We start from the raw sequence: 18,185 nt of genomic DNA on the forward strand, positions 1-18,185 counted from the left end.
GTATACCCTCCGTAACATTTGTGAAGGGAAGAGTGAAAGATTCACTCAGGCATGGAACTCAGAGGTTCAACACCTGGGGGCTGAATTTGAACAGCCAGAGAGCAGGGCTATTAGAGGGGCCCAGCACAGGGCTGTGAGGATTAGGGATGCCTTGAGGGAGCAATTTGAGGCTGAAAACCACCAGTAATGTTTGGTGCCCTGCACGGGAGCGAAGTGCAGTGGTTCCAATGTTAGTAGGAATCTGTGTTTGTTACACTGACTTGCAGTGCCTGTTTCTTTTCTGGGCTAAGGTATCTTTTACTTAATGCAAGAATAAAGAATGTTTTCAAAGCCAAAAAATCCATTTTATTGAAAAGAAAATTCATGTATTGAAAAGAAACAGAAAGGGCAAGGGGGTGGGGGTGGGGAATGGTACAATCACAGATTTGCGTATGTCTCGTTATCATACTCAGCCTTCCTGTCTGGAGTGCTGTGTAATGAGTGCTGCACTTCAGGATGGCTATACTGCATGGTGATGGGGGTTGAGTGCAGTGGGTAAGGGTCGTAGTTTTCAGGGCTGGGTGGTAAAGCTACAGGTGTTGGAGGCAGCTGGTGGCGGTAAGAACCCGGATGTTGGGGAACGTGGGTTGGAGGTGACATAGGGGCATAAGGGAAAGAGTTTTGGGAGAAGGGCTGCAGGGGGTGTTGGGCACGGTAGTGCTCTGCCTGCATAGCTATGAGTGCCTGGATCGAGTTTGCTTGGCCCTCCATTATGCTTATCAGCTGATCCATGCTTTGCTGCCGGAGCACTGTGCTTTTCTGTTGGCGCTCCTCATTCTGCTGGCGGATCCTCCTTTCACTGTCCTGCCACTTCTGCACTTTTCGATTTTCATTACTTGAATGCTGCATTACTTCATGCAACATGTCTTCCTTGCTTCTACATGGCCTCTTTCTGATTCTTTGGAGTCTTTCAGCTGGGGATAACACGGACGGCTGCGAGCTCAAGGTTGCATCTATAAAGCCAAAATGCAACACTTAACAGAGGCAGCATTGGTCACACCAGACAGAGCAATGATTCTCCCGTATTTAAGGGCAAGCACAGTCTACACAGTAGCATAATTTGCCCGTCCCAAAGCGAGCGCGCACAACCCACGGGAGTCCCCAAATGGTGGGTAAGCACAGGGTCAAGCATGACTGATTTGTTTCACGGCTGTACTGTCCTCTGGGTTTCTGTGCCTTGGGGAGAGCCAACAGCTGTAGGAGGCCCCCATACTGAACACGGTCCCCACATTTTCCACAGGAGTTCGTCCTGGAAGATATCTTGCTGCTGAGGGTGACCTGGGAAGCAAGGGAGGGTCTTCTACTTCAATGCGGATTCCACCCTGGCCCATATGCAGCTTGCCTGTGTGGAGCAATGGTCCCCCCGCCCCTCACGGCACAGTGGTGTGGACAAGTTAGCCTTACTGGGACAAGGAACATAGTGGCTCTCCCGAGAAACCTGCACAAGCATATTGCCCAAGTTCTGGATGAGACCTTTGAAGAGATCACTGAGGCCAATTATCGTGATGTGAGAGAGCACATCAATGCCCTATTCTGCATCTAGGCATGCATGCAGCCCTAACCCTCCTCACCCCAAGAGCCCGCACCGAATAACTTCCTTCCCAAAATAAAAGCCGCTTACCGGGAACCTCCTCTGGTGTTGTCCTTCCCCAAGCATTGGCTGCTGTGACTGGCTACCTTTCTCCTGGCTTGAGAACAGCTCCTGGCTGCATGCATCTAGGGATTCTGGGGTGTCTTCCTCTGCCTCAGCACCCTCGCTCCCGCTTTGCTGCTGCTCCTCTTCGTCCTGCCTTGTTGAACGGTTGGTCACCTGAGGGAGGGCAGTTGCGTTCAAAGTGATGACCAGAGTGGCTAGAACAGGCATTGTGGGACACTTCTGGAGGCTGATCAGAGCGCACTAATAGACCAGGGTGTCCACACTGGCGCCGTGGTGCTCCAGTGGGGGTGCACAAAACATTATTCCACTCACCAAGGTGGAGTACCAGGAGCGGAGTCAGTGCACTCTACGTGCCTTGCCAGTGTGGACGGGTAGTGAGCTAGTGCTTCTGGGGCTCCTTTTAATGTGCTGTAATTCACAAGTGTAGCTAAGTCCTAAGATTGTTGCAGGTACTTGAACTCATTTATTTACATGCTTAAATTTGATGAAACGTTTTGTATGTGACTGGTTCAGTTACCATAAAACTGTACCCAAAAACTGCACAACTCATGCATTTTGGTGGAAGAGACTATTAGTGTAAAACAGATCCCTGTCATAAAAAATGCAGGATAGAGTACCCTACAAGATTGCTTTCAAAAGCTGTATCTGTCATTTTTTCTGATGTATATTTTAATATGTGCTTTAAACCTGGCTTCTGAAATTATGCCAAATACAGTCAGTCCTTGGCTGTGCTTGGAGCTAAACTGTGTTCGAATGTACCAGTGGCTGGCATCCATTATCAGCCGGTAGTAGTTTAGGCCCTGATCTTGAAAGATGATCCATCTGGGAGAACCCCATTGACTTCATTGGGTCTCTACAGGGGCACAGGAGTTTGTCTAGCCTGGCTCGTAGAATAAGGGTTATAGCTAATGTAGAAAAGGCCTAGGAGGGAAGTGAGGGAGGAGTACATGAGTAACTGTAATAATACCACATGATAGCTATGTGCACAGTTCGATAGTTATTTCAAAGCTTAAAATTATTCGTGACTACTGCTTAATGTAACCATCCATATTAGCTGGCTTCTTGTAGGCTCTGTTCCTGTCCCCGTCATTCTTACGTTTCTGGTTGGAAGTTTGTGTACATTATGGATGAATGCTGGCCCCACTGAAGTCTGTGGCAAAATTCCCATGGACTTTAGTGGGGTCAGGATTTCACCTTATGACCTCCTCCAGTTCTGAAATGCAGACATGGCCAGAGTCTTCCAGGAAAAAACAGCAGAGAAGTCTGGAATTTGTAGTGTGTATTTAAAAAAATACACAAAAAAAATCAGACTTTTCTGAAAGAGAAGTTTCATGCCCCTGTACATTCTAAATTAGAAAAAGGGGGTGCACACTTTTTTTTTTCTGCTTTGCAGGTCTCCTTTTAAAGTGAGAACTAGCAAAAAGAAAAAAAAAAAAAGTATCTTCTGAAAAAAGACTTTATCCAAGGACTGAAACACTGATTCATAGCCCGTTTTTGGTCTTCTATATTTTTGTAACCTAATAAACTTTATAAAATAAAACTTCCAACCCTTTTGCTTCTGAGCCTAATTTTTCAAAAGTGTTAAGTGATTTTTAGAATCTGTTTTTGAGTTTCTAACTTGAGGCACTTTTAAAGGGGGCCTGACTTGCAGAAAGTGCTGAGAACCTAGTCTCTGAAAATTGAGCCCTTTTAAAGTATCTCAACCTATGCCTTGGATTTTAAACTGGAACATTTCACAAGATGCAAGCAGTTTCCTAGCATATGGTACCACAATTGCCGCTATGATCTCTTGAGGAAAGTAGATTCTTTTCCCTTTCATCTCTCTCATGATCCTCTTCTCCACACAGTACACTTGCACAGTGCTGCAATAAGTGTCTGAGTCTCATTAGGTTTTGGAGATTTATGGGAGGTATTTGGCAGAATCCTAGTGTTCCATATTAATAACATTCTAGCTATAGTAGACTATTAAAATTTAATGAATGTAAAGTGTAGACTTTAATTCAGAGACTAAAGAATTAATTCAAAATATTAGTGAGAAAGGGTAGATGTTGTTAATATTAACTTAAGTCATGATGTATTGCCTATTTTGGAGGTGCTTTTAGGGCCTATGTGTTTTGAGACTTCTGAAGAATAAATCCGATAGGTGAAGTCAGAGATGACTATTCTGAAACAAAAGTCCCTCACGATACTTCACTTGTTTTTAGTATTTTATTAACTTAGCAAAATTCAGATACTGATACAGTATACTGAACAACTATTTTTGGTGAAGAGAGTTTAATCTTTCTTCCCAAATTACTATGCAGATGCCTCATCAATATCTCACTGTTTGTAAGTCACATATCTACAAAGGGCCTGTTCCAAAATCGAATGTTTTACTTATGCCTATAAATTAAGAAATGTGTAAAGCCCAAAATGTCAATGGGTGAAAATTTGCCTGCAAGTGGAAGAATAGTTATTTCTGGTAAGAGTTTTTTGTTTCAAGTTCTGAGCAAAAAATTTTCTTACTGGGACTGGTTAGAATCCATGTGGAATTGGATAGATGCTGTCATGTGTAATTTTATAAATTGTAGCCTTTAGAACCAAATGCTCATTTCAGTCATGAAGGAAGCTAGCCCTAACTACTACTAATAAAAAGATGCAAGTGGCTAGTCTTCTATGATAAATATATAAACACAAGTCTTGGCACCAACAATTGCAGAACTAACCAAATACTGTAGCACAGACCTTAAAGATATTCTTTGTTACCGTGTCATTTTATCCCTGATCATACTTACCTGCTTCTTTAGGTGGTAATGGCAAGACACAGGCTTGATCCATCTGTTACTGATTTCAGTGGCACAGGATTAGACCGCTAGATCAGTGGTTCTCAACCAGGGGTACACGTATCCCTGGGAGTAAGCAGAGGTTTTCCAAGGGGTACATCTACTCATCTAGATGTTTGCCTAGTTTTACAATAGGTTACACAAAAAGCAGTCTAGTGAAGTCAGTACAAGCTAAAATTTCATACAGACAATGACTTGTTTATACTGCTCTATATACTGTACACTGAACTTAAGTACAATATTTTATAATTATATGATGAAAAATGAGAAAGTAAGCACTTTTTCGGTAATAGTGTACTTTGACACTTCTGCATTTTTATGCCTGATTGTGTAAGCAAGTAGTTTTTAAGTGAGGTGAAATTTGGGGGTACGCAAGACAAATTGGACTCCTGAAAAGGGGTACAGTAGTCTGGAAAGGTTGAGAGCCACTGCTCTAGATGATCTGTAGTAGGTATATTCCCCGTATTGCTGTATGTGGTATTTAACTGTCTTCCTGTCCTTTATAGTTGGTAGCTCTTTTTATATCTTTGGCTTTGTCAGGATGCTAAGGCTGGTTAATTTTTAACATATTTGGACACCATGTTTTGAGTTCTTGTATATGGCCTTGTTGCCACATACAACTCCCATTTTAAGATTTGTATTATGTTGGTTAGGGTGACCAGATAGCAAGTGTAAAAAATCAGGACAGTGGTGGGGGGTAATAGGTGCCTCTGTAAGAGAGAGCCCCCAAAATCAGGACTGTCCCTTTAAAATCGGGACATCTTATGTTGGTGAAGAAATCTGCATAGATATATCTGTATGAATCTGTGTGCTGAAATTTGTTTGCTGCAGAAGAACATGGAATTCACGTTTTTACAGAGAATCTTCAGTTTTTACATTTTGTGGGGGAAAAAAAACCATACAGTGGAACCCCAATTATCCAGTTTAATCAGGACTGGGGCCAGATGGGATAATGAGAATGGGCAGGGCTCCTGCTGTCAGCTTAAAAATTATATATATAATTTTATAAAATACCAGTAAAATGTGTTCAACTGAAACCTATATATTTTGTGGCTATGGAAACTAAAGTTCAGCATTTCATTTTAATCGTGGAAAAATGTATTTTTATTTTTTTATTGGAGAGTTTTGTTTTTTTAATCTCTGAAAACTAAGATGGTTGCTCATTACTGAGCTGCCTAGTAGTGTCAGAATGCAGCTCAATTCCTAGGAAGGCTTTTTTTATTTAAAATTGGAAACAGAGTGGCTATGATAAAATTACATCTAGAAAATGTGTGGAGTTTTATTGTTCCTTGTTTGCATTCCCTTAAGCATTTTTTCTTTAGTAGCATGTACATCTTCCTTTCTTTAAATGAGGGCACAACAAACTCATGCTTTCTTGAGTAGCTGTAATGCTGGCTGATGCTTGATGGCTTTTTAAAAACCTAGACAGAATGCCATGAGCATTTTAAAAAACTTTCCAGACTAAATATTGGAAGGAAAGATAGGGAGAAAACATTGCTGGGATTTCCTCAAACTTAAGAAGCTGACTTTGCAAGCATTTCTGGCAGATTTCTATTGAGCCATAGGTTTGAAGAATAGTTTCTTGGCTTCCTTTGTGCTGTAAATGTGATGCCTCCTGGCAGTACATTTCATAAAAAGCTGTTTTCAAAGAACAGCTAATTGTAATTACGTTAAAGGAGGCATTTTTGATCTTGAGTGATGAGAGCTGACTAATCAGAATGGAGGTCATTCTTTCTGTTTGGTGAAGGATTGTTAAGAGCTGATCATAGTGATCCATAAAATCCAACATCAGTTAACTTTCTGTATATAACAACTGGTTTCAGAACATTACTACCCAGCACTTAAATCTTCAAGCCTTCTTCATTATTCCATATAAGTTGCTATAGTCTACTTTAACAGGTGTATATTCCATAGTCAGCTTGACAGGTGTTAGTGCTGATTTCTTACCACACCAAGTTCTATTAAGTGCGTTAACACTAATTTAAAATTGAGCATGTTTCTTTGAACAGAATCTGTGTGATTTTAAATATTTGTATGTAGTGGAGTTATGTAAGGTGCACTTAATTTCTCTTGTGTGTCAATACTGAATCAGTCTTCCATAATTTTCAGAATTCCTGCAAGCTGTTCGTGGCCAGCTGTAGGTGAATCACTGTAGGTAATCATTTTTTTTTAAAGATTATATGTCATGAAAAGCCACATATGTATCAAATGCATATTTCTAAGAAAACTATCAGTGGCCGATGATTTGAAGATGAGAAAACAAACTTAAACTATTGCTCTGTAACCATTCGAGTAAAAGGAGACTGACTACTGTCTCGTTAATTTTGGGGGATGGGGGGAGAGATTAGTAGGACTGACATGAAGCCCAGGGAAACCTGTCTGTTTCTTCAGAAGCTGGAGTCCTTGTGCAACACTTTTTTTTTTTTTTTTTGACCGGGAAAGTAGCAGCCAGTAAAACTGGTGTCTAATACTGCAATGTGTGAGTGAGTATTTCTAAATTATTCATTACATTGTTTATCATGAATAACAATCTGTCTTTGCTTCCGACTCATGCTGGTTTCTTCTCTCTTTTTATGCTTTTGGCAAACAGGATGTTCAGATGAACTTGTTTAGATTCCCAAGACCACTTTAATACTTAGAATTCTTTACTTTCTACAGTAGAACCTCACTAATGAGTAGGAAGGGGAAACACAATGCAGGTTATTGAATGCCGAAGGAGATCAGTGCAGGTGACCTCGTTCTCCCTGATCCTGAAGTTCTGGTGCATCTTGCTTCAACACTGGGAGCATGCAGCAACTAGCTTTGATTTCACTCCATGGCATGGCTCGTTGCCACCTGGAGCATTGAGGCAGAGGCTTACTGAAGAACATGGGAATTGGAGAGCAGTCTTTCTAAAGGCTTCCCTGACCCCCCTCTTGTGTATCTTTTTACATTCCCTTTGTAGCCCCACCAAAACTGCCAGACAACTAAGAACTTGGTCATTCTGCATTTCTCTGCCTTATTACCAACAGGAAGAGGAAACAGCATCACTCCTACATTTAGTAAAGTTCTATAACCCTTTCCTGGGTGTTACCCCAGAGCTATGGAAGGGCTTGGGGACATTCTCTAGCTTTTTCCCCCGTTGGCACAGGGAGAATATATAACTCCTATGAAACTACCTCTTATACAACAGCAGTTGCTATTCTAAGCATGGAGTGCAGCCTCTTCTTCACCTATTCTGTGAGTTGCTTTTACAAAGGCCACCATACTCTCCTTATTCACACACTCCAAGAACTTGCTTTTGTGGAAGTGAGATAGTCCTCTTTAATTAAAAAAATCTTTTAACAGAATCCTCAAGATATGCTCATGCTTAATTGGGTAACAGTGTGGTCTTATTGGAACCCTGATTCTACCTCACTCCTTCCCTACTTTTTCTTTATCCTTACTTGTTATCCCACCTCAAACTTAAGTTGTAAGTTCTTTGGAGAAAATGCTTTTATCTTTTTCTATGAAGAGTCTTGGCCTTAGCTTTTGGGCAGTGTAAGAATAATTTATAGCATTCTGTTCTGTGAACAATAAACTTGGAAATCAACTTTTCACTGTGGCTTTGCTTTCCCTGTTCCCTGGCCAACGGGAGCTGTGGAGTCGGCATTTGGGGGTTGGTGCAACGCACAGACACACCTTCCCCCCCCCCCCCCCCCACATCTCCTAAGAGCCGCTGCCGAACATGCTGGCTGCTTTCAGGAGCAGCACGGAGACAGGGAGGGAGCCTGCCTTAGCCCTGCTGCACCGCCGACCGGACTTTTAGCGGCCTAAAATCTCTGATTGGCTTCAGTAGCCTCTGGGAGATGGAGCCCGATTCCAGGAGACTCTCGGTGAAACTGGAAGGGTTGGCAACACTACTAGATAATCTCCCCCTCCCCCGCTTTCAGTCACCTGGGGTCAGTGTCCCCTCATTGTTCTGGTTTGCTGTTGCAGTCGAAAGTAACTCCCTGGCTCTCAAGCCCTTAAAGGGGCACACACCTTTTCCAACAAGCCAGACAACGGCCCCCTGTGAGGTGAGGTCAGTCTAAACAAGTGCTAATAAAAAAAAAAAAGCCTCTGTACCACACAGTGATGAATTCAATAGGTTGCTTAATTTAAATTAACTTTCTTAGTAATTAGTCTAGAGTTGTATTTTTGCTCCCCTTTGGAATTTATCATTTTCATTTCCTGCCTTACTATCCATGTCCAACTGTACAGGCATCTCAGGGATAGAGAAATTACAACAAAGTTTTAAAATCCTTTAATTAGAACTAAAATGGCTTTTCTCTACGCAGTAAAGTCACTATTCTAAAGCCTGAAGTCTTAGGGGATGTACCAAGGTTAGAAAGGGGGATTCCTGTTCTTCTAATAGGATAAAGCACATTTTTTGAACAGGAATAAATTGCACAGTAGTGGTTTCTAAACTTCCTATTGATCTAGCACTTGATTATTTATAGTGTAAGGGGAAGAAAGTATTTCTTTGACAAGTTGTCTGACTGAAATTCTTGCTTGTGCTTTGTTTAAACCAGGTATGATGGCTGTTTGGAATGCTGTAATTTATGGTGGGGGATGGATTAATGGGCAGAATGTAGATGAGTTTAATGTGATAAATGTAGTTTCTCATGCATTGTGTGTGTGTGAGAGAGAGAGAGAGATGCACAGAAATGTGTCAGTATAGTTAAAATCATAGACGTTTTTACTCTGCAGCTAGAAAGTGGAAAGAGCTGACCTACCTCCCCCTCCAAAACTTGAGCCATGCAGTGTGTTCAGGAACAAAAGGTCTAAAGGCCAGAGCACTGGTCGTGCTGTGCCTTGGTTGTAGCCTGTGGTTTGTTTTAATGTTATGGTTTTCCTGGAATATGTAGTTGGCTTCCTAAACTGTTCTCTGTGTGTAGTCCAGGCCACATGATTCTTCATAGGATTTCAGTTTTTAAAAACATTCACGTAGAAAGAGCTGGCGGTCAATCATTTTATGCACGTTTTATAAAAATGATTTTCCCTTCACCTTTTGTTAGCTTGTGGATTACTTTGACAGAAAAGATTTCCGAATGATCAGTGTACATTTTGCAAAACGGTATTAAAAATTAATTGTGCATTTGTTGCAATTCAGCTGTTAAAATTACCTGACAGAAGCAATGATAATACTTTAGTTGAAACTCTGTTCTCTGTGCCTCTGGCGGTGAAAGAAAAGAATGTTTGAAATACACCTAGGATTTCTAGTGTGCAGTGTAATGTATAAGAATTATAGTGATATTGTATAATAATGTCAGAGAGGGGGTGTGTGTGTGTGTGTGAAGGAGGGTAGGGAAAGGAACCAAAGGGGTCTTTTTAGCAGGTGCTTGAGAATGTGCTTGATGGTTTTGGCATTGCTGGGAACTTGGAGTTTAGTAAGCTAGATTTTTAGTTTCATTAGTAGATCTGACAACACATTTCATTTTTCTTCATTACTGTATTTTCAGATTTCTTTGAACCAAGAGTTTTCTTTAAATGTTTTTCTAAAAAAAAAAAAAAAAAAGCACTGAAATATGCTTTTTTGGATGATGTGCCTGAGGGATTATGTTGCATCTGTCAACTTTTGATTTCAAGGAATTTTAGCTGTTTTTTTCCCTTCAGTTAGTTTTTTGGAGAAGTATTTTCTTTAAACTTTATTAATTGAAAAGGTTCATACAGCCTTTAATATGTAACTATTTTAAAATGCCTTATGCTAATACAATCGGCGGTCCTTGAGGGACTGATTTTGTCTCCATATGTAGAAGCCACTTTAAATCCCTCTCCGCAGACCGTATAGTTGTCATGCAGAAATTTTTTTTTCTGAAAGGTAACAGAATTGCTCCTGCATCAGTTTTGTTTGAGCTCATTGAAGACAGATATGTAATGATCTGCAGTGATGAAACCTGTTGGAAATCTAGAGAAGCAGCTGGTGTCCTTGATCTTGCTAACCAGTAATGATTCAGGTGTTACAGATTGTGAAGGAGCTTGTGTTGCCAGCAAGACGTAGAACAGATGCTGTGAAGAAAGGTAGGAGCAGCATTGAAATATTAATTCTTAGCCCTTAAAGCAGTTTATCAATTAGGATTATCTCCCAGGTTGGTTCTCGTATAATTATTTGAAATGTATAGCCAACCCTTATTATAAGGTTGTATATTGTTGCACTCTGACATTGATTTATTGTAGTTGGCTTTGAACTACATTAAACCCGTTATTATTTGCAACTGCAGCTGTTCTAAAAAGAATCCTAATCAGATTTATTGTGCTAAAAATGGAGTTTATTTCAGTATTTGTAACTACTACTTTTTCATAAGGACCATTTCCTTCTCTTTCTGTACTAGAAATATTTGCCTTGTGCACATATCTGAGACTGTGAAAAGTTCTGGTAATCTGATCAGAATAGCTTTTTTGAATTTAAGTATTTTAAATTGGAGTAAGAATAAAAAAAGACTTAATACTGATTTGAAATGAGATAGTAACCCATTTTCAACCCCTAAACAGCAAAACAAGTATGGAATATTTCTAACTTTAAAATCCTAAATGGCTGTTGCAAACAAATGTTGCCAAACATTACCTGAAACATTTTGTCACTGTTTAAAATTAATTGATATTAATTGCTTTTGTTAAACAGTTCAGTGTGTCAAATATTTGCTAGTTTTCTTGGTTAAAGAGAGAGAATTTTTTGCAGAAAGTGTCACATTACACCTGATCAGAAACTTGTTAAAATGCTGGAGTTTTTTAATTAAACTAAACTAAAAATGGAAAATTTATTTCAGTTTATTTAAATATTTTTAGAAGAATGTTTGACAAATGTGTTGTTTGAAAGGACGCTTAACAATGAAAACTGGGTTTTAAAAAAGCCTTTTATAGAAATTCACTTCCTGAGACTATAGCAGTATTTTTCATAGTGTGTGTAATTTGCCTTAAGGCATTCACTATGTAAACATCTGTGTTTGATTTGTCTGCATGTTTTGTGTGCATCCTTCTCAAGTAGGCTCTGAGAGGCCAGTGACCTGATTTTAAATCACTCATACCACCAGTATTAATCCAAAGTAACTCCAGAGAAGTCAGTGGAACTACATCATTGTAAAACCAATGTGAGCGCAGAATTGGGCCACCCATTACCCAAAGAGCGCAGGTACTGAATAAAACTGAACTTCCTAAAATTATTTGCGTATCTTATTTGATTTTGTGGCAATTTGGCTAATTTAATCTGATCAATGAAATTATACAATAGTTTCTTGGATGGACTCTTCGGTCAGTTTGATTTATCTTTTTATGAATGCCTAATTTATAATTTAAAAAAATGATTGAGGAGCAGAGATCCTAGTCTCCCTTTTGATCTCTGTGCTTAGCTTCCATTGATGACAGTGGAATTTATATACATGCACTGATGGGGAAATAGACTGGATTGTTTGATATGAGCATAGCTAGTTGATCAGGCAATTTATGGAGTAGTGTTTGATTTACAGAAGTAGTGGACTAACTGTGTTTAATCGCCCCAGAAGTCCACCCCCCCCACCCCCCCAAAAAAACACCTTACTATATAAATTTTCACTTTGCATTGAAATCAAGATTTGTTTTGGACTATGTCTGGAAAAAGCTGAGGGAATGCAAATTAATTTTTATAGTTTTGTTTTTCTAGCTCTCGTTAAATGGCTGTGAATTTGTTCTTCCTACATCTTGGTCATCATATAACCAAGGCTCACAGGCTGCTAGTAACTAACTAGGTTCTAGCTGTTACTTTTTAACTTCATTATACACTTGTATAACACTATTTAAGGTTGAGTTTCTAATATTAGTTTCTAATATTCTGAAGAAATCATCAAAAATGGGAAAATGTTAGGAGCTGGATACACAGCAGTGTGAATAAATATTCAATTTTATGTCGAACTTGAAGCTGTAATTGAATTCAGCCTTGGACAGTTTGTGTATGTGAAGGACTACATTCTATAGAATGAGTCATTCTTGTTAGTGTATTCAGTAAATCGAAAAATAAATTTTTGTAAAGGAAGAGTTGCTTGGAAGCCCAGTGTATTAGAATGTGTGGTGGATTTAGTGAGGCATGATAGATATGTGAAGCTTGTATAGATGTTTTCAAATCACTGTTAAATGGCAAAGGTCAGTCTGGTTCACAGATAATCTTCTCCCATAAATAAAAAGTGCTGGTTTTGTTATGAGCAAAATGATTTGTTACAAAAAAATGTTACTTTTTTTTTTAATTTTAAGATCACATTTCTCAAAATCTGAGACTAAATCCTGTCACGACTCTGCTAGTCCCATATCTGACAACAAGAGCAGGTCTACACTATGGGGTTAAGTTGACCTAAGTTTCGCAACTCCAGCTACATGGAAAACGTAGCTGGAGTCAACTTAATGCGGTGTCTACGCTGTGCTGAGTCGAGAGGAGAAACTCTCTGAGAGAACTGATGTTCAGAATGACAGAGTGGTCTTTGCCAGGTGAGGGCACTCCAGATGTCAGGTGAAAATATGCATCATTTAAATATTCTTTAATTCAGGCCCAGTGAGGGCAGAGGTATTATAAAATGGTATAATACATATATTATTGAATTCACATATTGTATATAGTTCTTTTAAAAAGTTCATTACTTTCCCATTGAAATGTACAAGCTAATGACCTATAAATCAGTATTTTTTAAAACTAATTCCCCCCCCCCCCCCCAAAAAAAAAAAAAAGTTTATATCCAGGCTGAGACCTGGAATGGCAAATGTTAGCCAAGAGCACATTTTTACAGCCATAGCTTCAAGACTTGAAAACAAGAGTTTATAGTAAAGCCAATAACAGATCTGTGTATTATTTCCTGGAGGACTCCAGAAAGCTTGCTAAAAGAAAACTTTTATCACCCATACTTAGAATTTTATTGGTTGCACTGTGGATATAACAGGCTAGTTGAACAATTTGCCAAAGCAGTCTATTCTAACTGCACATCAAAAAGAGTCGTGAGCTTGTTTTCACCCGAAGATGACCCAGGCAACCAATCAAATTGGATTTAGTTTAGAAGATCTCATGATAATGTGACTGAAGAAATGGACTAACCAATATAGCTCCAAATCCAGCAAACACTTACACATATGAGTAAAAATATTTCCATACATAATTTTTTGCAGGGCTGGAACCATAGCTGTGTTTTGTATTTAATATTCGCTATTGCTGAATAATAGAGTTCATTGTCCATTTAGCTATTCGCCAAAACAGTATGTACAGTGGATTGTCAAAAATGTAATGCTGATAAACAAAATGACAGTTAATGACCAATAATTTTCATTTGTTTCATAAATTTTTTAAAAAAATTCTAGATCTGATTTTTGCTTTAAAGGGTTGCTGTCAGTTTAAATTCAAGCCAAACTAGGTATTGTAAAAAAACAAATATTATATAATAGAAGTGTTTTCATGACTCTCAAAAATTCCAGTGGAAAGGTTATTTAACTATTCCTTTTACATTACTGCCATCCCCAAACCATTATGCTAATGGAAGGCCAATTAATATTCTCAGTATCTGGATGAGACAATACAAGTGAAAGGCTAGTTAATATTCACTGTTCAAACTCAGAGAAATATTAAAGGTAATGATATTTGTAAAAACTTTAAGTTTTTTAAAAATCTTAAGGCTTTTTTTATCTATATTACAGAAATCTTTAAATTCTTTTTAATTATTAAAGGGCTGATCTGAAGACATAGAAGTTAATATGCTCCCATTGATTTTAATGGACTCGGGGTCAGTGCCTTTAAGCTAAGACACCCTAGACAAAAATCTCTCAAGAATTATTCTAATTCAAAGCTAGACATTCCTCAGCACTTAAATCACCATTCTAAAAGGTGTGTTATGCTTATTTCTGTCAATGATTCCAGCTATGTTGAATGGAGAGTGAGTCTGGCCCCTGGCATTTACCTGTTCTCAAAATATATTCACTAGTGGTTTAGGCCTTCTGAAATTGATTTCTGGATTTTCTTTCCATGGTTTTACTGAAAATCATGCAGGACTCATTTTCTCGGTGGCTGCTGCTTCAAATGCTTTTGTACTGAAACTTTGTTTGATTGGGGCAGAACTTACTTAGAACTTACAGGATGTGATGATCTGTGGCTTAGGCTTAGGAGCACTGGCATAGATACAGCCATTTAGGAGGCCTGTGTTGTTACAATATCTATTGTTGTATATCTATTCTATAAGAATACCTATTGTTGATAAGCATACAGTTGTTTTCCCCAGAATTTAGTAGTTTAGTTGTCTGGGTATAATGAACAGGTGCTGTTAGATAAGAATCTTTTGTTTGACTGGTGTGTTCATGAATGTGTCTTTCACTCCTGGAGTTAGGGGTTCAACTTATGTCAAAATAAAAAAAATCATCTTAGCTCTTTTGTTCCTTATCACAGAACAGCCATACAAAATTGTACATTTGGCAGATATATCATCTTAGTGTTAGAATAGCAAGGATATTGGGATGAAACACTGAAATACTTTGGTAGATTAGAAATCACAGGTAATTAAAACCTTGACTCTTAGAATTACAAAGGTGCTTAACGTACCAAGGTAATAGATGCCTTAATACCTAAGAGAAAATTGTTTCTGCCTTCTGATAGATTATAGTGGGGAACAATAGATTTGGTCACTGTCCATTTAGCAGCACTGGATCATAACTTCAGGATAATGCTGTTTAGATCAAAATCTACTGTGTATCAGTAGGCAGAGGACTATACCAAAGGCAATGAATTCATGGTCGTGTATGGGAAAGCCCATGAATATCTTCCATTCTATGGTTAGGGGATTTCTAAAAGCTTGCACCTAGAACAATGGGATATCTGTTGGGCAGGATAATCTGTTTTTGATTTGTCAGTAATATAGGTGATAACTTTTGAAGCTTCTGCCTGAATTTATGCACAAATAGTGTAGGGCCTGGGCTGTGCCCTTCAGTGTTAGCCTTGGTGATCAGTGAGGCAGGAAACTGGCAGCATTTTTTGGTTTATCTTCTTTTGGAGGATATAGAATGGCTTGATTTTTGTTTTTCTCTTGTAAAATGCCATGGGCACTTGCTGTAGGAGTTCTCTTGTTACTTTGAGTGATGGTACAGCAAAGTATCATAGTCCTTCATGGGAACCAGAAAAACAGCAGAAACTAGTCTTCACAGCATTTCAATCTCTCTATTCAGCCTAGCCTCTTTGATACAAAAGCTACTGAGGGTTTTGCCTTTAACAGGGATTTCAGTGTTAAGTCTTTCCCTTCTTATAAGGAAATCCCTTCATAGTTAAAGTGGAAGAAACTCTTAAGATAGGCTTTTGAAGAAATGGGTCATTTAAAAAATATCTTGATATTACTCTTGCTTTTTTTACTGCTGCTTTTCTTGAGAAAATGTCACTTTCCTCCATTCCCTCCCACTTCTCAGAAAAAACTTTTTTTTGTTGTCTTCGATTTTTATGCTATCTTATATTTGGATGAGACCTTGAAACCTGAGGTTCAGTCTGCTCTGCACTGATACTAGTGATTTTATGACACTGTTAAGGTAGGGATTTTCTCTATTGCCTTAAATTTCCTCCCCTCTTCCCAAGGAACCTTATGCAAGAAGTGGCTGCCTGTCTGTACTACAGATTGAATCATGTTGTAATTGGATCCTCTGATATGGTTGTACTTGTACTGCATATGTGCCCTTAGCTTAATATGTAGGTTCAAGATGTTGTGGGGAGTTTCACCCCAGACTGATATATCTCTCAGATAATTAAACAATATGCTTATTAGAGAACAAATGACTTATAATGAGTGTTCTGACTTATTAAGGGGACTTTTATCTAACATGTTCAGTTTTACTCCAAGTAATGTTAGTTTTTGCTACCATTCAGTATCTCTGACTTTCAATACTGCTATCTTGTACAGAATGTAAATGTGCTATTCTTACTGCATTCCTTATCCAAATAATTTATTGCCCTTTAAAAATGGATGGCTTATACATATCTTTCTTTCTCACTTGTTAGACATCAGATGAAGTGATTAGGAAAGGTTTCAATACTGCTTAGCAATATCACAGTCATTAATGACTAGATGTGTTTGTTTTGGTTTTTTAGTATTAGGTATGGTTATACTATCAACAAAATGCTTGGATGTTATGTCAAGGGATTTATCTGTGGCTTACCAAAATTAGTTCAGATATTTTGAGTTTGATTCGGCTTTAATGAAACTTTAGAAAAGTGAGGTAATGTGAATTTGTATGCAGTAGTGCTAGTCAACTACAATTTACTCCTGGGGGAATTCTGCGCCAAAAAATTAAGTTCTGTGCACAACATTTAAAAACTGCAAAATTCTGCTTATGTTATTTGTCAAAATAACACAATATAATCATGCCAGTTCAATTATTTTGGTAATTTATTTCAAAATACCTGTCAGTAGGTATGTCCTTAAGAGTACAAACAACAAAAAAGATTGAGGAAAAGCTCTTTGACAAATAGATTCCTTATTAGGCATATTAATAGAGAATTTTGAGTAATTCATTTAAGCTACAATACAGAAGCATATTTCCCACACCCCTTAGAAGCAGTGCAAAGGCTTGGGGGAGTCGGGGGTAACGAAGCTGAGGGAGAGGGAAGTACTTGCTGGGAAGGAGCCTGGGAGTGAACCTGGCAGGCTGTTGGGTATGGGTGGGAGAAGTATGGAGCCATGTTTTTTTTGGCAAGGGAGGAGGGACTGTTAGGGAGTTGGGGAGCTTCCCTCACGCAGACCCTGGCTGACCCCTAGCCTCTTCCATTCAGTCAGGCACATCTGCCCTGTCCCCATGTGTCCCTTCACTCCCCCATCCCCACGTGGTCCTCCACCCTCTGTTCCGTGGCCCTGCACCCTCCTCTCCTGTCCCCATGCGTCTCTTCACCCCTACTCAGCCACCCCCCATCCTCATGTGTCCCTGCACCCACTTTCCAGCCCCTGGCTCAGTGCTGTCAACCCACTACTCCTGTGCCCCCACCCCAGTCTATGCCCCCTACCAGCCCTTCTGAGCCCCAGTCTGTGACCCACCAGCAGCCCTTTGTGGCCTGCTCTTCCCCCCCCCCCCCCATATCCTGTGCCTCCTCACCTGGCCCCAGGGTCTGGGTGCTGTGAGGAACGCAGCCATTGCCCCCTCCCTAACCGTGGCTGGCTACTCCGGCCCGTGAGCAGGCTGCTCTCTGTTCTGGTGCCACAGCAGCCCTTGGTGGGCAAAAGGTGTGACTGCAGTGCCTCTTTGGCAGAATCTATTTTCTGCAGGGGTGGGGGGAATCTGCAGGGACATGAATTCTGCACATGCGTGGTGGCACAGAATTCCCCCAGGAGTAACAGTTATTGTTTGAGAAAGAGGGTTGGTTTGTTTTGCGTTGTTTGTCCCTTGGGTCAGCCAACTTCATTACGTTAATGTATATCTAACCAATGAAAGCAAAAAAAATTCGGAGAAAAATAACTGTTTTGTATGTGAATTTGAGGTCAATGAAAGAAAGCAAATAAACTGGCTTGAGATAGGCATAGCACATGAAGTTGCTCTCTGGGCTTCCTATCACAGCTTGGCACTCAAATGTGTAAAAAATGTAAATGAGTGTCTAAATACACACACTAACTTGAGAACTTAATTTAAGTTCTTGCTTCTGCAAACACAGTAAAATCTTAATTTTTCTCACTGTCTCTGAGATCATCTTGTTCTCTTCCTCC

General features: G+C 39.4%; 1 protein-coding gene across 5 annotated transcripts in view; it reads left to right on the plus strand.

Annotated features, from left to right (window-relative positions):
- USP6NL (USP6 N-terminal like) overlaps nucleotides 1–18,185 on the plus strand; it is a 210,360-nt gene that overhangs the window by 26,809 nt on the left and 165,366 nt on the right. Inside the window, exons 1-2 of one of the 5 annotated variants that reach the window (XM_074942630.1) lie at nucleotides 9,510–9,595; nucleotides 10,340–10,539. The exons of the other annotated variants lie outside the window; for them this stretch is intronic. Of the exons in view, the coding sequence (XP_074798731.1) occupies nucleotides 10,467–10,539 (73 nt within the window). The 5' untranslated portion in view covers nucleotides 9,510–9,595; nucleotides 10,340–10,466. Of the gene's footprint in view, nucleotides 1–9,509; nucleotides 9,596–10,339; nucleotides 10,540–18,185 lie in introns of those variants that run through there. 5 annotated transcript variants of the gene reach the window in all.

The sequence above is a fragment of the Natator depressus genome, chromosome 1 (assembly GCF_965152275.1).
Source record: "Natator depressus isolate rNatDep1 chromosome 1, rNatDep2.hap1, whole genome shotgun sequence".
NCBI lineage: Eukaryota > Metazoa > Chordata > Testudines > Cheloniidae > Natator > Natator depressus.